The 25,400-nt window shown below is 42.0% G+C and overlaps 1 protein-coding gene across 1 annotated transcript in view; it reads right to left on the minus strand.

Annotated features, from left to right (window-relative positions):
- The window catches only part of gsg1l (gsg1-like), a 47,817-nt gene that overhangs the window by 16,066 nt on the left and 6,351 nt on the right, over positions 1-25,400 (minus strand). Inside the window, exon 2 of the mRNA XM_034711900.1 lies at positions 14,256-14,303. Coding sequence (XP_034567791.1) covers positions 14,256-14,303 — 48 coding nt within the window. The remainder of the gene's footprint in view (positions 1-14,255; positions 14,304-25,400) is intronic.

Below are 25,400 nucleotides of genomic sequence, written 5' to 3' on the forward strand. Positions count from 1 at the left end.
GATGACAAAACTGATGACGTACAGGGGCTGAGATTAAGGTAATTGGTCAAAGTTGCGAGAAAGTTGCGGTGATTGTATAAAATTGCAAGGCCGCGAAAAAATCGCGCTGATTGGTTGAATTTGCGTTGATAGTTGCAATCGCGAAATCGCAACTTCCTGGAGGGACTGCCACATAAACAGATGGAACATGGGTTAAACTTTAAATTTAAAAACACACATCAGATAAAATGTTTTACAACCCAGATTCCAAAAGTTGCTGTGTAAAATATTGATAAAAACCAAATATGATGGCTTGTAAATATATAAACCCTATATTGAATTGAAAACAGTGCCATTCTTTTGTGTTTTGTATCATCTACAGTACATAACATCATGAAAAGAGTCAGACAATCAGGAGAAATCGCTACATTAAAGGAACAAAGCTGAAAACCAGTCCTGGATGGCCACTATATTTGGGAAACATCTGAACAGGATCATGAATTAAATCAACAAAGTAACAGATTTGTTCCCTTTCCTCTCATTCTCACTGAACCACAGTGTTCAGTTTTATGGTTGGGTTTAAAATGAACACGTTACCATCCATCTTTGTGAAGGAGACTTGGTCATTCAAAGACAGACAAAGACTGGGAGTGGTGCCAAAAGAGGATATCTATTGAACTGAATACAGGAGGACTTTGCTCTGTGTTGCTTTCTTTGACTTTCACACGGATACAGAAGTTTGCAAAAAGAAACGTAACAATGTGTTTCAAGAACTTGTGGTCATTGGAGGTCAGGGTTAGCTTGTTGAATATTAAAAGCTTTGGAAATCTGCTGAAGGTGAAATCTGTCTGTGCTGTGTTGAATGTGACCTAAAGGGAGGCACAAAGTTCAAATGGAAAGAGGGTCAATCAAGAAGCAAATACGAGAATTTGACCAGGCACTCAATGGCGCCTATTGAATGAAAGCATAAATATTAAAACACATTGGGTGTCATATTTGAAAAGTTAGATCGTGAAACAAGTGGCTTAATTGGGCCATGGTTCAGGATCAGGGCTCGTATGCACTCCAGCCATTACACAAACGGGCCCATTAGTCTTAACGAACCATTATGAAAAAGCCCATTTGGCCGTAGCGTTAGCCGCATGCACGACTGCAAATAATCGGCCAATTATCTAATTGCGTCATGAAGGCGAGGCTGGTGCAAAACCTCATATGTCCATGGAACCTCCTGGAAAACCCCTATCCAACAAATTTGAATTGCGCATGCCCACTACGCTTAAACAACAACAAACATGGCGAGCGGTGCCGGTGTGACTGAGAGAAGATCAAGAACAAACTAAGTTTCAGCAGAAGAAGAAATGGACATTTTATGGCAAGAATATAGAATGAACAAACAGCTGTTATCAGCAAGTCAATCGTCAAAGATAACAAACAAGGAGAAAGGGAAAGTTTGGCTTCAGATCTTGAACCGGGTAAATGTGTGCAGTGTTTCTGAGCAAACAAGCACCGCCACTATTGTGGTACAGGTGGAGGACCACCTGTCCCCCCCATTGAAGGATGAGGACTTGTGAACGGAGTCGTTTGGTAAAGATTCACCTCACAGTATTACTGGTAGGTTACCTAAAAATGATGTTGCATCCCCTAAATCTAAATTTGCTGTATATTTCAACATCGTCATACTTTATCAAAGGATTTGTTTGATCCCTTAATATCCGATGTCTTCCGATGTTTCGTCTTAAACGGTAACGCATAAGCACGATGTCCGCTGTCCTTTAAACAGCCTAACAGGTGCGGTAATGCTGCCGTTAGCACCTGTAACGGTGGGGTCTACCACCATTAAATGTAATGCAGTCCCTCCAGGAAGTTGCGATATCGCGATCGCAACTATCAACGCAAATTCAACCAATCAGCGCGATTTTTTCGCGGCCCTGCAATTTTTTACAATCAGCGCAACTTTCCCGCAAATTTGAACAATTACCTTAATCTCAGCCCCTGCACGTCATCGGTTTTGTCATCAATTTGACTTCCTTGGAACATAAACACAAGTCCTCCCTTGATCGGCACTTTTCAACAACAAAACACGCACAGAGAACGGGTGAAAAGGGAGGACAGCAGGCAGGACAAGTGACCATGACAACGTTATTATTTATAGATTGAGAGGCTCAGTGTTAGCTTGGTCTCTACCTGCAGCAGGTGTGCTTTATGAACCAGCTCTCCTCACCTCCATGCATCTGTCTCATCTTCATTGATGATTTTTACCCCCGGTGTGCGTGACAAAGACACAACCGGGGGACGTCTGTTTACTATTTGATGTTTGACGTTGTTGCCGTGGTTACCGTAAAAAGCTCTGCATCTACAGCTCGATTTAATCCAGTTTGGTGAAACATCAGACACATTTAGTAAGTTTTGATCAACTCCTAGTCATCAAAGATGCAGATTAATTTCAGAGTGCCGTGAACTGACTGTGCATCAGTCGCTGCGAGGTGCATTCAGGGACCGTCGTAAATGTGCAATACAGTCCTTTCATGGCATTTTTCTGTGAATCAAGAGAATCAAAATACAGTCAGTGGTCACATCAAGAATGTTTTCTAAAAACAACTGTAATTTAGCATATTTACTTGCCCCTGAGATGTTATTGGGGGAAAAAAGCAAAAAAAAATAATCTCAACTTTCACCGCAATATTTTTCAAAAAGCTGTCGCAAATTCAGGCTTTTTGGGCCGCAACAATCACAAAAAAATCCTGCGAAATCCTGGAGGGACTGGTAATGCTTTGTTTGGGCGTTAACCTGGCTCATGCATACTGCTAATCCATTTTTTTTTAGTACAAATGGCCAATTTCATCACCAATGGCTGGACGTGCATACGGGCCCTGGACATTAAACATCTGAGGTATGAGGCTTGTGGAAATTGTACATGGCTTCTATCGTACAGAGATGACCCTCAAACATATCATGCTCTCAATAAGAAACAAAATATCAATAAAATAACACCATAAAGGTTAAAGCACTTTATTGGAAGCGTCTGTGTATCTGTGGCTGATTTGACAGACCGGTGGATCCATTGCTTCCATAGCTTAACCTGAATTTGGTTGGAGTCAGCATTTCCAATATGGAAACTAATGCTTCAAGCTAGAGCTCACCCCTGCTTTGACACATTGCCCACAACCAGCTCGCCCCTCCTCCCTTGGTCACTTGTTGTTTTATATTTAGGAGTCTTTTCCAGTTGGTGTTTGCAAAATCTTCTTGCCTGTGACATATTTGCTTCACAAGGACTTATCTTTAATAGAATATCAGTGTGAACCTCCGCCCCGGGTCCTTTCCTTCACAGAGAAAGATGTGATATTAGATTTTCATCTTTGTTGGATTTTTCTGCCTCCAGGCGACACCAAAGGCGGGGACATTGAATTACTCCTCCATTTGTCAGTCTTCATTCCTTCATCTGGTGTTTGGTAACCTGATAAATCGTTGGAGAATGATGACACATATTTCTCAACAGGCGGGTCAAGACACTTTGAGCTCAAAATAAAGTGAAATATTTGTTTCCAACAGGCCCACAGGAGTAGGGTGGGGTGTGTTTGACATCAGCACCTGCATGTCTGACACACTGGTAGGCTCTTTACTGTGTTGGTGGAGCCCTCTGGTCACACAGGGCTGTACACTGAGAGGGAATAAAATCCCATCATAGCAGAGAGAGACATTATGCAGGAGGATGAACAAGTTTTACAACTCTACTGTGCTTCTTCACGCTCTGGAAATTTGAACATTTTTAAAGCAGACGCGAGTTGTCATCCTGCAACTGAAAACGGCCCTCGGGATCCACTTTCACTTCCAGACTTTTCTCTCCAATGCTTCCTACATTTGTTATATCTGAAAGGCAGAGGCTCCTCTTGAATCATCGAGGCTCACAACACCAGCATTAAACAGGATTATCTCCTCTGCTCCGCTCTGCTGCGGATGTAGATGAGTTGGAAGAACAAACTCCAGGCTGAGTTTTCAATTTAAACATCAGCGTTTGGAGGGGAACAACACGTTCCCAACACAGCCACAACTGGATGTTAATTTAAGGTTAAGCTTTTTGGCGGAATACAGAGTGGTGGAGTACAAAGTGGCGGAACACAAAGTAATGGAACACAATGGAACAGAACACAAAGTGGTTGATCACAGAGTGATGGAGGATTACAGAGTGGGGGAACACAGATGAGTGGAACACAAAGTAGCAGAACGTAATGTAGTGGAAGTGAGTAGTGGAACACAGAGTAGTGGAATACAGAGTGGAGGATTACAGAGTGATGGAACACAGAGTGGAGGAACACAGAGTGGGGGAACACAGATTTGAGGAACACAGACTGGAGGAACGCAGAGTGGAGGATTACAGAGAGTGGCGGAAAACAAAGTGGCCGGACACAAAGTAGTAGAACTGAGTAGTGGAACACAGAGTGGAGGATTACAGAGTGGTGTAACACAGAGTGGCGGAACTCAGATGAGTGGAACACAAAGTAGCTGAACACAACGTAGTGAAAGTGAGTAGTGGAACACAGAGTGGAGGATTACAGAGTGGGGGAACACAGCTGAGTGGAACACAAAGTAGCAGAACACAACGTAGTGGAAGTGAGTAATGGAACACAGAGTAGTGGAACACAGAGTGAAGGATTACAGAGTGATGGAACACAGAGTGGAGGAACACAGAGTGGAGGAACACAACGTAGTAGAACTGAGTAGTGGAACACAGAGTGGAGGATTACAGAGTGGTGGAGCACAGAGTGGCGGAACACAGATGAGTGGAACAGAAAGTAGCTGAACACAACATAGTGAAAGTGAGTAGTGGAACACAGAGTGGAGGATTACAGAGTGGAGGATAACAGAGTGGTGGATTACAGAGTGGTGGAACAAAGAGTGGCGGAACACAGATGAGTGGAACACAAAGTAGCAGATCATAACATGGTTGAAGTTAGTGGTGGAACACAGAGTGGCGGAACTCAGATGAGTGGAACACAAAGTAGCAGAACACAACGTAGTGAAAGTGAGTAGTGGAACACAGAGTGGGGGAACACAGCTGAGTGGAACACAAAGTAGCAGAACACAACGTAGTGGAAGTGAGTAGTGGAACACAGAGTAGTGGAACACAGAGTGAAGGATTACAGAGTGATGGAACACAGAGTGGAGGAACACAGAGTGGAGGAACACAGAGTGGAGGAACACAACGTAGTAGAACTGAGTTGTGGAGCACAGAGTGGCGGAACACAGATGAGTGGAACAGAAAGTAGCTGAACACAACATAGTGAAAGTGAGTAGTGGAACACAGAGTGGAGGATTACAGAGTGGAGGATAACAGAGTGGTGGATTACAGAGTGGTGGAACAAAGAGTGGCGGAACACAGATGAGTGGAACACAAAGTAGCAGAACATAACATGGTTGAAGTGAGTGGTGGAACACAGAGTGGCGGAACTCAGATGAGTGGAACACAAAGTAGCTGAACACAACGTAGTGAAAGTGAGTAGTGGAACACAGAGTGGAGGATTACAGAGTGAAGGATTACAGAGTGGAGGATAACAGAGTGGTGGATTAAAGAGTGGTGGAACACAGATTGGAGGATTACAGAGTGGTGGAACATAGAGTAGCGGAACACAGATGAGTGGAACACAAAGTATCAGAACACAGTTTGAGTAGTGGAACTCAGAGTGGAGAATTTCAGAGTGGCAGAATACAGAGAGATGGAACTTTAAGTGGCGGAACACAAAGTAGTTCCGCCACAGTGGCAGAATATAGAGTTGAGGAACACTAAATACTGTCACACTTCTAAATAAGACAAAGTATCAAATGAACAACCCCAACAAATTAAAGAGACACAAAATTATTTTATCAGAAGTATAGAGTACTTTCATCACATTAAGTTTTCTGACACAATTTGTGTGAATACAAATAGATTGTGGTATTTTTTAAATGATAAACAAAGATGGAGGAATTTTAAGGCCCAGGATAGAAACACACTGAAACATATCAGAGTGCAAGAAGGAATGAGTAAAAAAACTCTAGAGGCATGAGCGATCAAAACAGCCATAACCACTTTACGGTGTTGAGGTGTAAAAATAAATGTGACGGCTGCTCATATCAGGCCACTAGAAGGAGAAACTACAAACCTGCAGAGTTTCAGCAGCTCAGACACTCAGCAGTGTATGTGATGTTGTTTTCTTTTTGCCATGCTTGCCGCATTTAGTTCAACATTTTGGTTCAAACTCAAATATCTCCACAACTTTGCCTTGAGGCTGATTCATGCTTTCTACCCAGGGCAATTTTATTACTTAGTAATCTCCTCACTTTTCAAGGTCATGTCAACACACAATGTAAGCATTCTAAATCACTAAACTCAGATGACATACATGTTTGATAGACATCCTTGTTACCAAATATCACTAAAATGGAAGAGTTACATGAAAGATATTAAGACAAGATATTTTTGGGACACTTCCTGTATTGATAGGACAGTGAACAGAGAGCAAATGGTCAAGGGTCTGAGTTGAACCCATGACAGATGCCTTGAGGAATACAGCCTCAGTGTATCGAGCATACGCTTTAACCGCTGAGCTAAAACGGCGCCCCTTCAGGACTTGTTATGATTTCTAATAAACATGCTAGTCGCTCTGATACACAAACTTCATTCCCTCTCCTCGTCAGCTGCAGATTTAAGGGTTAAAAATGCCTGTAAGGGAAACTCACAATGCAACAATATTGATCAAATTTGTTGTTATTTTGTGTTATGAATATGTATTAGTAGAAGGAGCAGTCTTATACTTCATTAGCATGAGGATGTGTGGGTAAGGATTCAACCTGCAGCACTGATAACAGGAAGGAAGGAGCGCATCGAACCTCATCTCACATAATTACATCTTTAATTACTCTGAGTTGGTGTGGGTCTGTGTGTGTATGTGTTTGGTGTGTGTGTGTGTGTTTTATAAGTGGGTCAGTGGTGCGTGCTGTCAACACTTATACATTAAACATTTTTCATCTTTCAATTTCGTTCAGAACATTTCATGTCAAGAGCGGAGATTTAATAAGATTTGGACCCACAGGGGAAAGCTTGATGACAAGAATATTGATGGATTGATTTAGTGCTGGATTTAAGATGAACGAGGATTACGGCCTGGTAGTCGTACGCCTCCACCACAGTCTTGTTTCAGTTAACAACCATCAGTGCTCCCCACAGAATTAGAAGAAGGGATATATCTGGATATAGAAAGTACACGATTCAAGAGGAGAGCAACACCTACAGCACATTCTGTCCCTCTGTGTTTAACTGCAAGGCATTAGACCGTCAGGGGACGCTCCTAACGACTGCAGAATTAACAAATCCACTAATTGATTGTAGTTGACATCTTTGAACTGATAAGAAAAACCTTGAGATGATCCAAAGTAGTCAAGAAAACAATCTGAATTGAGCACACAGATAAACATGAGATCACACAGTCGTAAACAATGTCAAATTATTAAGATAGCAGAGCTAGCACCACCAACCTTTGGTCCTTCTTGCAGGTTAACATACACGTCTCCATTTTCTAGAACAACATCCTGACAAACCACACCGTGCTACAATTTGCCATCTTTCATCTGTGCTTGTTTACATCAGGGTAGTAGAGCTTTTTAGCAATATGGCAGTTGCCAGTAACCGGAGCTGCAGCCCAGGCTATTGGCAGGTGGCTGCGCTTGACACAACATATGACCGTCATTTTGGGTCTACAATAATACAAATGTTAGTAATTTGTGTTTGTGTGGCAGTCACGTTAATCAGCAGCAGGACTAGGTGCTGCTAATAGAGTCTGTCTTGATCTTTATGTCGGTGTTTCTGTGATGTGTTGTGGCGTGTATGTTTACATTTTACAGCCATGCTCAGTCTCTGGAAATACGTGTGTGGTAGTGTGAGATTCAGAAATGGAGAAAATCGCTGAAACTGTCGCTCATGTTTTCTTCTTCTTCTGTTACTGAAAGCTGGGGTCAGTAGTCTCGGAAAACTAGCATGAATTTGAATGTAGCATGTCTTCAGAACTCCGTCTAACCCCTCCCCCCTTCCCCTCGAACCTCCTCCAAAACGACGCCCCGCTCTAATGCACGAGCGCCACTGATTCATGACCATATGATCGTGACTGATTAAAAACCGGTCCTCACAATAACATTATCATAGTGAAAGTTAAAAACACAAACAAACATGGCTGCTGTTAGCACTTACAACTGTCATGATAGCATTATCCAGTTGTACTGGTGACACGATATCAGGAGAAAAGTTATAACACATATATAATACTGTAACAACTCTACTGTTAAACATGTTCAGTGTAGATGTTCTTAATTCCTACAGTGTTGACAGTCAGTGAAGGCATCAGGAGAGGTGTAGAGTGTGTGAGCGGGAGAGAGGAGAGGACAAGAGGAGAAGTTCTTCATTCATTCAAACATTGATTGTTGCTTTGTTGGTTGGCGTGATCACGGCCGACAGTGACCGGTTATTAAAGATCAACGTGTTCACAAATCGGCTTGTCGTCCCTACAGCGTCCAGACGGACACTACAGTACATCTACATTTCTGTGGGACTTACTAAATGTCATTAATTCTTTTGCTTGTCAGAGCCCCCGTGGTGAGAGCTTTGATCCGGACTACAGTCCTGAGCAAAGCACCTCATCGGGTCAGAGGGGACAGGCCCGAGGTGGAGCGAGAGGGGCAGTAAATAGAGTCAGGGGAAGCAGAGGCAGGGGACGGGGACTTGGAGTGCACGCCGGGGAAATGTACGCGCAGGAGGCGGGCAGAACGGCAGGACGGGATTTGATTGGTTTAAAATTTTGGGACCCAAAAACAGTGATTGGCACATTTGCTCTTCATACAACATGTGAAAATACCAACAATAAAAAAACATTCTCTGTCAGTGGCTCACAGGAATAAAACCAGATCGTAAGAAACATTATAACTTAATAAGATAAGATAAGATAATCCTTTATTCATTCATGGAGTTAGAGCAGCAAATAAAAAGGTGTACAGTACAATAATTTCAACAAGAATATATATAGGAAAGAAATGTTCAACAAAGACGACAGATTGGCCATAATGAGGTGATCTGAAATGTTGCAACTAATCATTTTTGTCAGTACCTGTTGATATTTTGAATAGCTTGAAGATGAAGAAGTTATTTTGTTATGAGAGCGGTCTTTTAAAGATGCTTCTTTAGATGATCTTCTTTGGTTCTCCTGATAAATTCATGACAGTCTAGTTATTTTTCATTTCTAGTTTTCTAAATAAACTGAGTTTAGTTTGAATCTAAACCTTTGGCATTTTCAGATCAGAAAGAAAGCTTTAAACTAACAAAAAGTTCAATCAGTGATGTTTGAAATGCTTTGAAATCGTTCAAAGTTAGTTTGGAGGCTTTTTCTCAAGGTTTTGTGCTTCTGCAGGTGGATTAAGGACAACAGTTGTTGGTTCTTTGTGTGATTTCTTTCAACAAAGTTTTTTTTTGTTTCAGTTTTCATTAAGGACAAACTTGGATCTCACAAAGGAGCAGTTGTGTGTTATAAAAACACAGCAGTGAGCATGTAGGACTCAAAGGAAGGCAGATTTACATATCTTATCCTTGTATGAGAAGCAAGGTCGCTCAGCTCAGTACATCATATCATCCACCACTGCTCCTTGCAGCATCATGCTCTTCTTCCAGATGGCATTAACAGATGAAACCATCTGAGAACTTCCATTATTAACTACCTGCTCTGCATGAAACAGCGAATTAGAGGCTACGCCCGCATGCACCAAAATATTCCCTTTCTTCTGGACGTTAAAATATTCTTTTTATGAGCCCCAGGATATAAACACCATGCACTATTAGAAATAACCTGCTCTCATCTGCAGTACCAAGGAATGTGGAAGAGAGCGCTGAGATATTCGCTCATTAACAAGCACCTGATACGTGTTCTCCACAAGGGATCACATTAAAAACACCCTGAGAGGAAATAAAAGGCAGAAAACACATTTTTTAAAGTTAATTCAGATTCACACCGCTGCTGTTTTCCTCTAACGTCATGCTCATGGTGGGAGCTCAACTGCTGTTACAATGTCATACTGCTTTGTTCGGTATTGGTAATGCTGAACTCAACCAAACTTAGTGTGAGGTAAAGAGGCGGAGTTGAGCCTCCTATCTAACAGCTATGTGTTCCCGCCTGTCAGTGAAGTCAGTCATGTCCTTATTTGGGCAAAAATTAATAATCTTAATATCTTCTGAACTGTCACATTAGAAAAAAATTCACCCCTCGTTCAGTAGGGAAATTAGCGACGTAGACTGAAGCCGTTTTTTTAACCCGGCTGTAAACATGTTTATTTATGCTGTAAAGATCGTCTTCTTTGAATGGGTGTGTATGTGGTTTCCGGTGTTTCTGCAGCTAGCCTCAAGCAGATGCTTGATGAGTTGCAGTTTATAACACTTCCGCATGGGCTTCATATTTTGAGACCGGAGGTTGCCTCTTGGATGAAGCCCAACAATGGTGCCATATTGGAATTTATGGAAACTCCACCTAGCTTTCAGTCAATCCAGAAACAGGCAAAGAGGTGGCGCTGAGGCCGGACTTAACCCTCCTGGCAGAACACTGCAAAGCGCCTACTTATCAGTCAACCTATCAGGACCCCAATTCCACAACTTCATTCATAACTCTCTGCCTTAATATAGCCAAAGTAGATGAATTAAATCTGAAATAATTCACCCCCCGGACAGTTTGTTCAAATTGAGAATTTAGCCATTACAACTTGTTTTCTTTGCACCAGGCTCTATTTCCACTGAAAAATTGACATTTTAATAGGAGCTCTGAGGGAGTTTCTGGGCTTTTGAAACCAGCCTCAAGTGAACACTAGAGGAACTGCAGTTTTTATAGTGTGATAACTACAGCAAACGTGTTGCGAATGCTCAAATGGTGCTACTGCAAATTCAAAAGCACATGTACAAGTCTAAAACAAACCCAACACAAGAAATACACTGCAAGTAAAACATAGAAATAAATGAAGTGCTGCAAAAAGCTGAAACAACTGCAATTAAACAGTGCAATACAGAAATCACACAAAACCATAAAACAACTGCAGAAGATGTTTCTTTAAAGGCAGACAGAGAAGAAAACCAGACATTTAACTTGTTGTTTTGGCGTCAAAGTAGCATATTAATGTTGAAATTGCTGTTTTAGACTTCTGCAAAACTTTTTAATTGCAACCCATATCTCCTAATGAGGATTGTTTGGAACTCGCTTGCCCTAGTAGGCCACCGTACTTTAACATTAGTTTCTTTCATGAACACTGAGAGGAACTACCATCGACTGTACAAAAAGATGGACAATGTAACAGCTTCCCAAAATGAAGCCAAAACATCCTGACCTCCGCCTACTAACTGGCTGCAGTACTGTAGATGTCATAAGGCTGTAACTTCCATGTACACAAATGGGACATAAATACACATCAAATACATTTTTCTTAAACATGTTTTCTGTTATTATAGTTAGCTCTTATCATGCTAATTTATGTCCAAGTGTTAATTTTCCAGAAAAGATTAGCTGTAGAGTATTTCAGTATTAGGTGTTACAAAAAAAGGGACATTATTTTTGTTTCCTTTGTTCATCAATTGAGAAGTTAAGCAAAACATCATAATTTGTTGGATTCACTGTTTCTATGAAACTTGCAACACAGCAGCACTACGTCAACAGCATTGAGCCCCCCACCCTGTGATCGAAAAATGTAAATCCATGCCCTTTATGAATGACACGTATTGACTGTTTCAGTCGACACAATCTCCTGAGAGGAAATCAATTAGTTCATGAAAGAAAAAGCAGCGACAAAGTATGATTTACAGACTACCTGGATCCCTCTGATAAGGTTAATCCCTCTCCTTCTTCAGCAGATTGTTGGTGGAAAAGTTAAATAATTCTCTTAGAACACTTTTAGAAAACTGACTCGAAATCTGTTTAATTCTAGATGTGGAAATAAAGCATTGGCCTTATTTTTCTTTGAGTCCACAGTTTCTATTACTTCCATAAATCACAGCTGACACCCCACCAGACAGGACTGAGCTTGTTTCATATCAATTAATAAATGTCACTTTCCCTCTGCGGCCTCCTCCATCAATATAATCACGACAAAGGCCTCAGGAAGCTTCAGATTAAGTGCTTGCAGAAGCTTTTAAATGCTTCTTAAACCACAGTTTTGGTTGTATATTTCTGAAATGGTTCATCTGGACTCGACGCAGTCCCCAGAGTTAAAAAGGGTACTTCTCTATAAGCTCTCTTTTTTTCTTCTTCTACCTATCATCTGCATCTCTGGGTGTAGATTCATGAATGCACTTATTGAGATAAGGCCAAGAGGCAACCGCCAGGGCCGAGAAATAAAGCGAATGCAGAAGTCCCAAAAACTGCAGTTCAACAAGTGGCCACTTGAGGCTGTCTCCAAAGGAAGTCACTCTCAATAAGCTTGCATTGCACAGATTTACAGCAGAAATAACCGTAGACCTCTCTTGTCTTTTCTTGGGAACTTGACTGGTTTAGATTTTTATAAGTCTCAAACCTTAAAGCTGCATTAAGGTTTAAAGCTAGAATCAGGTGGATAAATGACTTCAGAAACCTGGGGAGAACAGGACGCTCAAATAGTGCAAAGGTTTAAATCACTCTGCTTCAGGCTCCTAAACTTACTCATTACCTAGTTTTCATCCATCCATTATTTATACCTCTCTCTCCCATTCAGGGTCACAGGGGAGCCAGAGCCTAGCCCAGCTATCAGGGCGAGAGGCAGACCCAGGAGAGGCTATCACATGGCTAACAGGTAGAAACAACCATTCATGCACGCACCCACACCTAAGGGCAATCAAGAGAGACCGATTAACCTGATGAGTGTGTATTTTGGACTCTGGGAGGAAGCCAGAGTACCCGGAGAGAACGCAGACGAATAATCTACCCACCACACACTTGTCCTGCTTCTTTTAATGTCCCTGAAACCCTTGGGACAGTGGGGTTAATATCCTCTGCCCAGCTTTGACTACATAGTTACAAGCAGAGACATTTTTTTAAGCTACAGGTTACAAAATGATTTTTGTGTCCTTCTGTGGAGATATTTATAAGGATGCAGCAAGTCTGCCACATTCAACAAGTTCTCTCATCGACTAAAGGGAAACTGGAGGGTGTAAGTTTGATGTTTCTCAGGGTGTGGCTAGGGAAGGAAGAGTACTAACTTCCAAGGTGGGCTGCATGTGTAAATGCAAATAGCCCTGATTTTAATCCCAGCTTTTGCATGACTTTTTCTTGCCAGCATCCTTGTGAAATTTACGCAAGCAGTTAAAATGAGCTAATAGAGTTACAAAACTCACTTGTCAGTGAAAGTATAAGCCACAGGTACGACTTTAAATACTGAGTATTTCCATCTCCACCCTCTTGTCCAAATATGGTCCCATTGGACTCCAAAAAAGACAACCTGGTAGCAGCCAAAATGGCCAAGGCGACAACCTTTATTTATTAATGGCGAAGTGGGTGAGTGAGTGAGTGGTTAGTCTGCCACATTGAACAACTTCTATCACAGCCAAATTCCACCAGATCCGTATCCAGTCCATCTCCGATCCATAGGCATCTATTCTAGTCAATGTGTTAACTTCCACTGGATCCAGATGCCGGAGCACGACGCATCAATCTCAACAGAGCAGATGGAGCAAGACAGGAAGTCAGGCACCAAAACAAAATGAAAACACACAGTTCATTTTCAGAATAAAACACTCTGTGTTATCACCAGATCATTTTTAACTGAACTACAACAACAAACCATCATGATGAGTGGAGCCAGGCCTGGAGTCAACAGGTCAGAGGTTTTCAGAGGACCAGAAAGACAACATGGATGAGGAGAGGAGGAGGAGAATCCTTGATTCAGTAATTACTGCAGGAAAACCTTGATCACACCGAAAATGTAACCTATGGGTATTGACGGACGAGGGACATGGTTTTGACTTCCTTTTTTGGTAACAAATTCTCGCAGTAAGATGTGATACAAGATCGAGATTAGAGCGTTTGATGAATTCGAAAAGAGAGCTGTCAACTCCTCCTAGGAAATCCAGACCGTTTTATCAGATAAATGTGACTGGATAATGTTGAATGTGGACAAAAAGGCGACTGAGAGCCCCTTTCACAGAGAAACAGCCCATGTATGTGTTTTTTTGTTTCCCTCGTGGTCTCTCTGGGCCGGTGGAACAGGTGGGGAGCGGCAGGGAGTGGCGGAGAAGCCTAATGACGGTCATTACTCACCTCTTTCCGACGCTGGGGCGAGATCAATGAAGCTCCGACACTTCTCACCTGAGAGAGGGGGGGCGGGGGGGGAGAAGAGGGGGAAGGATATAAAGGAGAGAGGTAGAGAGAGGGATGTGTAGAGGAAAGTGAGGTGAAGAACACAAGGTGAAATGAGCTGGGAGAGAACCCGAGAAGAGGTGTGAGGAAAGGGAGAGAGGGGAGGGAGAGCAGCAGAGTTTGGTGATTAATGGGAAGGAGAAAAAGATGAGAGGATGAAAGTGAACGCAAAGAGGGCAGAGAAAAGGATAAAACGAGCATTAGTGTCACTGCGTCAACCAACAGTTCAAGCTGTAGATTCATCAGGCAGGAAACAAACGACACAACAAGGTGGAGAGAAGGAGAAATATCACACGTTAAAGCTCCAGTCAGTGTTCTGTTCTTTAACTGAGGTTCTTTACACTGCCATATAAACCCTGCATTGAAATGTTAATTTGGTAAAAGGAAATTAATTTCAAAAAAGGTCATAAGTGGCGTCTCAGAGCAATGTGAAGCTGAGAATTTCACTTTTTAAAAGCCACGTAATGAGTTATTTCTGAGCCGTGAATGAAAAGATGGTTCAACCTTGCAAAGGGGAAAAAAATGTTTGACTCCAGAATCATAAGTTCATCCTTTTTCAAACATGTGTATTAATATTTTACAAACTGAGAGGACTTTCCGTGCCAAAACATACGCCCTGACACTACGATCATTTTACCATAGACTGTATTAAAAATGGACGTAGTATCTGTTTCTGAAGCTCTGTTTCAAAGCTAATCCTCAGCAGGTGCCACATTGGAAATGTTAAACACAACCTAACTTTGTCCAATTAGTCTGAGGTAAAGAGGCGGGCCTTTAGCCTTTTCGCTAACAGCTACAGAGTGCCTGCTTGGCCACCAAGTCAGCCATGCCCTTATTTGGGCAAAAGTTGTGAGTTCAGTATCTTTAATTATACTCATAGACTGTTTAAATAATGGACGTAGTATCCGTGACGTCGCCCTTCTGTTTCTGAAGCGCTGTTTTGAGGCAAATCGGCGGCGGCAGCCATATTGGAAATGCTGAACACAACATAACAGCTGTTGAGAGTGAGTATGACGTAAAGAGGCGGGCTTTGAGCTCGCCAACAGGTACAGTGTTCCCGCCTGTCAATCAAGTCAGCTGTGTCTCTCGTAATGGAAAACTGGTAATCTTAATTCATCAAAATTGCTGCGCGATAAAGAAATTCAACCCCGTACAGTGTGTGCCGATCTAGAAATGAGCTATCCAGACTACAATTGTTTTTTGTTTTTTTTTAAAGTTATATTTTTGGCCTTTTTGCCTTTATTTGATACAACAGCTGAAGAGAGACAGGAAATGTGGGGAGTAGAGAACGGGGGAAGACATGCAGGAAATGGTCGACCGACCGGGAATCGAGCCGGCGACCCCTGCGACGAGGACTGTACCCTCTGTATGTGGGGCGCTTAGACCGCTAGGCCACCAGCGCCCCTACAATTGTTTTTTGTACCAGGCTGTAAACATGTTTATTTCTGCTGTAAAGATCGGCTTTATTGAATTTGTGTGTATGTGGTTTCTGGTACTTTCGGGCTCCAGCCTCAAGTGGACACTTGATGAACTGCAGTTTTTAACACTTCTGTTTTGGGTTCAATTCTCGCAGAGGTTATCACATGATAATACCGAGTTATAAAATAATCAATCCCCGTACAGTGTGTGCTGCAAGAGAAATTAGCTACTCACACCTAAATCGTTTTTTTAACCAGGCTGTAAACATGTTTATTTCTGCTGTAAAGATCGTCTTCTTTGAATGGGTGTCTATGTGGTTTCCGGTGCTTCTGCAGTCAGCCTCTAGTGGACGCTCGATGAACTGCCTGGCCTTCATATTTTAAGACCAGTGGTTGCCGCTTGCATTTTACTTTTTTTTTTTTTCTCATATCTTGGAATAAGATGTTGTAACTGGATTTTTCTGGTGAATGAGGCTTATATAAATAGTAATGTGCACATGTAGACGACTTAATAGTGAAACACTGTCACCCTCCCTAGTCGGCACCAGAGTTCCTTTATTTGATACTGCTAAATGTGTTGGTTCTTTGGACTGCCAAAGTCTTGCTCTGAAACTATGCAGACATTTGTAGTATGATTGGAACCAGTTTTCAGATTCATTTCACAGTTACTTTAACATATTTCACATACATTTTTGTCTCTTTTTTCAACCTAGTGTTGTGAACTGATCCATGTGTGCATTGAGCTATTACTCTAAATGGTATCATTTTCTCACATAGTATCAGTATCATATTCATGAAGGAAGCATTTCTGCACTGTCATCCCTGCTCTCCTGCACACTCGGGCTGCAGAGAGTTGATCAGAGCTCGGTGGGACCCCGCAGGTCACAGATCAGCAGCCACAACATGAGCCATAACTCAGCCTCTGCAGTGTCTCAGGCAGCGAGCAGGCCCATCCATAACCAGCATAACCACCAGCAGCCTCACGCAGGCATATAACCCACATGCACACACACCCCCGCCCACACCTCCACCATCGAATAACAGATGACGCTCCTAGAAAATGAGGATGATTTAACTCTGAAGCTGAGAAACATGTGACTTCAGGTGAAAACTGCAGCGTCACTGTCATGCAACTTATATAACCTACATGATCAGATACACTGAATTAGTTCTGCATGCACAGAATGTGTCTTTGATTCTAGGTTTCAAATGACATGAAAGCTAGGAGCAGACTTTGAGAATATATCATGTAAGCAGAAACACAACAACTCAATTTGTCTTTAAATTGGCATGAGGTGTGCGTGATTACAACGATATGTCATTGGTGATGGAGTTAAGAGGCTCGAACGTTGATATCAACATCTGCCCCAGGCTTCACTGTGTTTTAGTTTTTAGTTTTTAGCCTTATGATTGTGAACATCTTAAAGGTGACATATCATGCAAAATCGACTTTTTAATGGTTCTCTACCTGAAATATGTGTCCCTGGCATGTCTACAAACCCCCCGAAAAAATCCATTCTGCCCTGTTCTGATTTCTCCACCTTTCTGTAAATGTGTGCTGAAACGAGCAGTTTCAGTTTTCAGTGTTTTTGTTACGTAACAACAATATCCGGTCTGTCATGAAGTCAGAGCTCGGAGCTTGTTCAGCCCATAGACTGTATAAAATACAACTCAACCCCTCCTCTGTTTTTCATTCCCTGCACACGTGTGCTAACAAGGAGCTTAGGAGGGAGGCATGCTAGTTGTAGGCTGTCTTAATAAACACAAAGGTCAGTTTTACTCCCCACGTTTGCAGATTTGAAGATCTAGTGGATGATTTTGATTTTTCACGGAAAAGTGCTAGCGCTAGTTAGCATAGCCACATAGCTACATGTTTGTAGCTGTAGCTGTAGCTGTGTACCAAGACACACATCAACATACTGACAAATAAAACAACAAGAAACACTAAATCTGTGACCAATCCTTCAGAAAGGTCCTGCTGCCTTTCTGGCAGAGGTCGGTTTTACTCCCTACGTCGGCAGATTTGAAGATCTAGTGGATGATTTTTATTTTTCATGGAAAAGTGCTAGCGCTAGTTAGCATAGCCACATAGCTACATGTTCGTCGCTGTGTACCAAGACACACGTCGACATACTGATAAACAAAACAACAAGAAACACAAAATCTGGGACCAATGGTTCAGAAAGGTCCTGCTGCAGGCGCCTCTCCGTCAGGATCAGATTCTGGATCAGATACAGAGGGTTGAAGTAACACGGGTCTGTGAGCAGCCGTGTCCATGCAGCTAACATGTAAACATTAGATCAACGTGCTGGAGAGCCGAGCCCACATCAACTTCCTGAGGGGGCGTGGTCAGAGAGAAAACAGACTGTTCTGAGCAGGGCTGAAGAAGAGGGTTTTTCAGGCATGCCAAAATCTGATTTCAAAGTGTTTTTTTGAGCATAAACTTTAAAGACATGTTTTGGGGACCTCTTAGACCAATGTATGTTGATGAAAAGACGTGATATGTCACCTTTAAAACTGTAACATTGTATTGTATTTCTGCACACACCTGTGGGACAGGAAAAGAAGATCTGGTCTAATCAAATGTCAAAATGTTTAAACTCAAGGAGGGACTTCATGCAACAGTCATCAAAAATGATGCATCTGTGCAGCGCTGGTGGGTTAGCGGTCTAAGCGGCCCTCATACAGAGGCTACAGTCCTCGTAACAGGGGTCGCCGGTTCGATTCCCGACCGTTCGACCATTTCCTGCAGGTCTTCCCCGACTCTCTACTCCCCACGTTTCCTTTCTCTCTTCAGCTGTCCTATAAAATAAAGGCAAAAAGGCCCAAAAAATATAACTTTAAAAATGATGCATCTTTGATATGCTTTAAAATGTTCCATATGAGATGGAGCTCGTTTAGAATAATTAGTTTTAGCACAGAGCACTCATTTATAAAATATGAGATACAATAAAGACGAACTTAATACGTCTGTTAACTCATTAATCGTCATTTTCGTGTTACCTGACCTCTCTGCAGGAACACAGCTGTGTGGCAGCGAGCGTTCTCCTGTTAGCCAAACTGGTACAATGAAAAGCTGCTTGGGAGCAGAAAGAGCCGGTTCTTGCTGACCCAAATGATCTGGATCACTAAAAAGAGGCTGAATTCTCAATAGACGTGAAATTTAGTGTGAATTGATCCCACAAAGAGTCTGTTGCCCTGTAAGCGTTACGATGACATTTGAGGGGCTTATTTCTTCGCTGAATAATTAAATAACTTAACCCTTCCTTCCCGGCTCGCTCTCATTTCCTCATGAACTAACCCATCTGAACCGGCTCACAGCAGCAGAGACCGGAGCTGTGAAGGAGGGCCGGGTCATAAAAGGATCCTGACAGAGGGCGGCAATAAAGTCAAAGACTAACAAGATAACTTTGAATTGATTCAAAGAGATTAAACAGCTTACAGCGCAGATAAAATAACCACAAAGCCAATTAGTCTGCTGTTTTCTGATCGCACATGAAGTACACATAAAAGAGCGTGTTAACATCCTAATGCTAGGAGTTATAGGAAGTAAAGGAAGAAAAAGAGAGGGGTAAAAAAACAATGAAAGTAAATAATAGTTCAGACATAAGCAGATTTAGTTGATGTGCTCCATTTGTTCAGATTATGCTTCAGTCATTAAAGCCCTTTACTTATTTAGAGCTCTGAACGCATAAATAAAAGACTCAGGTTAAAAAAAGGAGCAACTTTTCATCCCTCTGCTCTGTCTGAACTTTGTTTTCTCGCCCTCCTTTTTAACTCCTTACCTAAACTAAACCAGAATGATAATTGCTCCAGCTTTAAAAGTTTAGAAATGACTTCCCTGTTAAAAATGCAACACACAATTTAACAAAAGCCTGCAGAGAAACTCTTCTGAGGTAGTTATGATTCATATTTTCCAAGGTTAAAACTTGAGGGAAGAGAAGAAAGCGAGTGTGGCGGCAGATAAATGCGTCGATGACTTGTTGAGTTGCAGGGAAAGTGTGCCACAGCCGAAAGGTGAGCAGCTCAGCGCTTGATTAGGACATGAATCTAAAATGTAATTAAAGAGGGAGCGGGCTCTTCCGTGACCTGCAGACAGGACTAAGTAACAGCACAATCAGTATTCTTACTCCTACCTGCTGCACTTAGGAGACAACAGTCCTCAAAGATGTCAATTAACAGAAAAAATCCCTGTTCTCAGGCTCTCAGCAATGGAAAAGATTCATTTAAAGAGACTTCAGGTGGTTTCACATTTATTTGTGCTCTATTTTTAGTCCTCAGCTCTCACTTTTACACCACTTAGACGTTGTTCCCCGCAGCCAGCCGCTCCTCAGTCTGTTTAATGGCTGTTCTGATGTCATTCGGGGCTAATTGCAGCTGTAATGAGTATGAATGGCTTCGTGAAACAACAGCTAACGTACCATAACTTCAAAAAGTTTGAGCCCCATGTGCATCGTTCAGCCTGATCAGATTAATCTGAATAAGAGGAAAGTCATTTATCCTCAGACTCCCTTTATTGCTTTGATTTATTTACACACAAGTGGAGATGCAGGAAAAGAAGCCTCAAAGGGACGCAGATCAAAGAGGGATGTGATCTTTTTTATTCAATGTAATCGTCTTAAGTGTTAACTTGGTGCCCTGATGCCAATATATGCAGCCTGACCTTCAATACAGGTGCCCCAGCCTGTAGAAAAGATGAGCATCGGGCTTTCTAACTCCACAACAACTTACTTAATGTTTTTAAGAAACGCCACAAAATCAAAAGTGTCAAAAAACTGCATTTCCTGAAATGGCCACTAGGTGCTGGCTCCAAAAGCGAGTAAATCCCTATAGAGTTCAATATCAGAATATGTAGCTCTAAAGAATATTGCATATTTAAAGTCTGCTTCAAACAGCACTTAATGTACCATGGACTGAGTAAAACTGGACGTAGTTTTAGTGATGTCTCCACCCCTCCCTTTCCTTCAGTGCCGCTGAAACTCTCATTCACGCCTTCATCACCTCAAGACTCGATTATTGCAATAGCATCCTCTACGGTTTACCCAACACCCTCCTCAACAAATTACAATACATTCAAAACTCAGCTGCACGCCTCCTCACTCACTCCCGCTCCAGAGACCACATCACCCCAGTCCTCCAGAACCTCCATATAGCCCCTATTACCTCCTGAATACAATACAAGATCCTCCTCATCACCTACAAAGCCCTCCATAATCTAGCTCCCTCCTACCTCACTGACCTTCTGCAACCATATAGTCCCTCCCGCAACCTCCGCTCCACCAATGCCAACCTCCTCACCCGTCTCACCAAACCCAAGCACCGAACCTGGGGGGACAGGGCCTTCTCTGTCGCTGCCCAGCGTGCCGGTTACGGCCCTGGTGGTGAGGCTTTCAGCAGAGTGTCTGCCCCTGGTGGCTGGCTGCAGTATAGGTCAAAAAATCTGTCTCCCCCATTCATTTGAATGGGGGTGCAGTCAAACTTTAAAAAATAAATACACGTCATACGAATGTTTCTCACATCCGTATGCTGTGGTGATATGTAGTTAGTATTTGACTGTTTTGTGTTCAAGTCCTCTTTTTCCTGAAAAGTTTATTTTTCTTTAGTTATTAGAGTTTAAAAAACAGGGTTTTACTTCTGGGTTTCCTTTGATTCACAGCCGCCGTAGAGGGAAACTTCAAAGGACACACAACGTCTTGTGTCGCTATGCTGTAGGGCGGAGCTTATTACAGTGGCTTCACAGGCTCTGGCTGCACAATGGCGGCGCCCAGGAGCGGGATTTTCTGGCTTCAGAACTGTACAACGGGAAGAGGCGGAGCAACGCTGTCCATTTTATTTACAGTCTATGGTCGCTGCCCCCACCCTCTGGAACTCTCTCCCCCAACACCTCAGATTCTCTCCCTCACTCGCCAAATTCAAATCCTGACTCAAAACCAAGCGGCAAACTCTGGTCTCAAATGATGAAGCCAATGCGGAAGTGCTATAAACTGCAATACATCGAAAATCCGCTTGAGGCTGGCTGCAGAAACACCGGAAACCACATAGATATGAATGGGAAAAAGACGATCTTTGCAGCATTAATAAACATGTTTACAGCCTGGTTCAAAATACGTCTTGGCCCTACAAAGCTAATCTCTCTAATGGCACACACTGTACGGGGGGTGAATTTTTTTCTAACGTGACGGTTAAGAAGATATTAAGATTACGAGTTTTGCCCAAATAAGGACATGACTGACGTGACTCCCGGTCGGGAACACACAGCCATTGGCTAAGAGACTCACACTACGTCACACTCTGCCTAGTTGAGTTCCACATTACCAATATGGCTGCTGCCGTCGATTTGCTTCAAAACAGCTCTCAGGAACAGATGGGTGACGTCACAGATACTACGTCCATATTTTATACAGTCTATGCTCAAAACCCACTTATTTACAACAGCTTTTATCCTCTAATTGATTGATTTTTGTTTTGTTTTGTTTGTTTTGCTGCCTTGCTTTCCTTTGCTTTTCTATTATATAATTTAATTTCTTGTAAAGTGTCTTTTAAAGCGCTTTTATAAATAAAATGTATTATTAATTATTATTATTATTATTATTATTATTATTAGTAGTAGTATTAGTAGTAGTAGTAGTAGTAGTAGTAGTAGTAGTGACATCACCCATGGGTTGCTGAAGCCCAAAAATGGTTGGTGCTAGGGATGTAATCGACCTTTGGAAATGTTAACAATCAACTATCGATTAATCAATAAAAAAACATTGAGATTTCTTACATCAAAAACAATGCCAAATACGTTGTTTTGAACCTGATTTATACATTTCCAAAGCAACAAAATGCATATAACTGACGGTATTGAATACAGGTAACATGTTTTACATGCTGAATATCAACGATCAGGCTCATAAAAATATTCTCTGCGTAGGTGGAGTTATAACGTTAAGGCTCAGACTCCTAATTGTGGTTTTGCTGCAACAAGAGAACTAAACAGAAAAGTACACAGTGTCTAGTTTTCTGCCTACTTGTTTTTATTGAGACAAATGAGCAAGTGTACGCAGTCAGGTGTCAGCCGGGACCGCAACTGAGTCACAATCCAGCGGCAGAAAAGCTCAGACGGCTCTGATGTTGCTGATCTGCAAACATAGCGTACAAGCAATCCCCACCAGTCTGTTGGCTTTGTATCCAAAGGTGGGGAAATGTCCTGTTTAAAGTTCTCAACCTTTGTGTCCGTGTCGTTGTTGGCAGCAGTTGCATATTGATCCTCTATTGAGCCAGCTGAGCATCTCCGCTGTGCACAACACCTTTAACCAGCTGAGAAACATCGCAACATCCTTTAAACTTAAAACACCTCCCTGATAGATGAATGTAAATTGAGACCACATGATGTTTGTTCCACGTGAAGGAAAATTGGACACAAAAATGGGTGTTTCAAGTAATTTCTTAACGATCAATTAATCGATACTTGATTAATTGTTTACATCCCCAGTTGGCGCCAGACTTAAAATGCTGACCTAACCTGTGCTTAACTTAGAAACAGACAAATTGGTGTCCAAGTTTTAACATCTCCAAAACAGATGAGTTATATCATCCCTCATAATTAGCTTCAGTTACTTCAGGCATACATGATGAAATGAAATCGTACCACACTGATAACTCCAGATAAACAAAAGCAGCTGTTTTGTGGTCTAGACAGAAACTTTAAAGACAAAAACCGGTGTTTGATTTAAAAAGTGAACTCAGACTAAAGCCTGTTCTTGGAGCACCAGACTCTGTTCTCATTACTGCTGGTTGAACAGTATCTAACTGAGCTGCTTACGCGTCTCTTAAACAGTCGTGCCAGATTGTAGTGATGTAATGAAGTTAGTAAGCCTCGCTGAAGTGACCATGACAGCATGTTTTCATTTCAACCTTTAATGACCCTTGAGGTCTGGCTGCTCCGTTTCTGTACAGACGTGACTTCAGCAGAATGAAAACACAGCGAGGTCCGCTCTGTCACTTTATGTTTCATTACAGCGACCAAAGTTAGAATATTCTCTGCTTTGACATAAAGTAGGATTCAGGAACATGATGTAGTGACTTAAATAAGCTCATATTGTGTTTTTAAACCCTGAGGCGACCCTGGATGTCTCTGTGCCCGAGGCAAAATGTTGTGATTCACATTCAAAGCTCATCCACCTTTCCCCCGACTCCGTTTATTTACAAGCTTTTGATCTAGTCTAGTGTCGTGACGGGACTTATTTACACAGAACTTTTAGACAAGTTGGCACTGGTTCATTTAATTTTACTGCAAATATTATCAGATATAGTTGGGATCATCAGAGTTACAGGAATAAAATAAACATGATAAACAGAGATTTAAATCACAGCTAAAATGGGATTACTGAGTCTGCAGAGTGTGGCTAACATTAGCAGAGCTAGCACCACCAGTCTTCAGTCCTCCTTGGACTAGCGTATTAGCAAACATTAGCAAACAATTATTTGCACTCGCACTAGTGCTCCCTGTAATATATTTTGAGGTTGCATGGATTTAATTGTTGGAGCATATATGACCAAATGTTTGCAATTTTAAGCCTCGAATAACCTTTTTAAAAATTATTATAATTTAAAATTTCCCAGTTAGTTTAATGTTTGACTGCTAAAGAAAGTAGGATGAAATGTTCTGTGAGAGAACACAACTTACACATGTATGGGACAAAATATATTTTATAATAAATATAAAACATTTTCGATAAAAAATTGCTATAAATAAACATGTAATTACACCCCCCGGCCACGTAAAATGGAGGGGGCGCTAATGAGCTTTAAACGCTAGTTGCCGTCCCAACATTTGACAGAAGAAGAAGAAGACGGCAGTGAACAGCCAATCATGTCGCGGGGTGAGAGAGGTGCGGGGCTTAAAGGTGACATATCATGCAAAATGGACTTTTTAATGGTTCTCTACCTGAAATATGTGTCCCTGGCATGTCTACAAACCCCCCGAGAATGAAAAAAATCCATTCTGCCCCTGTTCTGATTTCTCCACCTTTCTGTAAATGTGTGCTGAAACCAGCCGTTTCAGACTTCCGTGTTTTTGTTACGTAACAACAATATCCGGTCTGTCACGGAGTCAGAGCTCGGAGCTTGTTCAGCCCATAGACTGTATAAAATAATACGGAATCCCCCCTCCGTTTTTCATTACCTGCACAAATGTGTGCTAACAAGGAGCTTAGGAGGGAGGCATGCTAGTTGTAGGCTGTCTTAATAAACACAAAGGTCCGTTTTACTCCCCACGTCTGCAGATTTGAAGATCTAGTGGATGATTTTTATTTATCATGGATAAGTGCTAGCGCTAATTAGCATAGCCACATAGCTACATGTTCATAGCTGTAGCTGTGTACCAAGACACACGTCGACATACTGACAAATAAAACAACAAGAAACACTAAACCTGTGACCAATCCTTCAGAAAAGGTCCTGCTGCCTTTCTGGCAGAGGTCGGTTTTACTCCCCACGTCTGCAGATTTGAAGATCTAGTGGATGATTTTTATTTATCATGGATAAGTGCTAGCGCTAGTTAGCTTAGCCACATAGCTACATGTTGGTAGCTGTGTACCAAGACACACGTCGACATACTGATGAATAAAACAACAAGAAACAC

The sequence above is a fragment of the Notolabrus celidotus genome, chromosome 20 (assembly GCF_009762535.1).
Source record: "Notolabrus celidotus isolate fNotCel1 chromosome 20, fNotCel1.pri, whole genome shotgun sequence".
Taxonomy (NCBI): domain Eukaryota; kingdom Metazoa; phylum Chordata; class Actinopteri; order Labriformes; family Labridae; genus Notolabrus; species Notolabrus celidotus.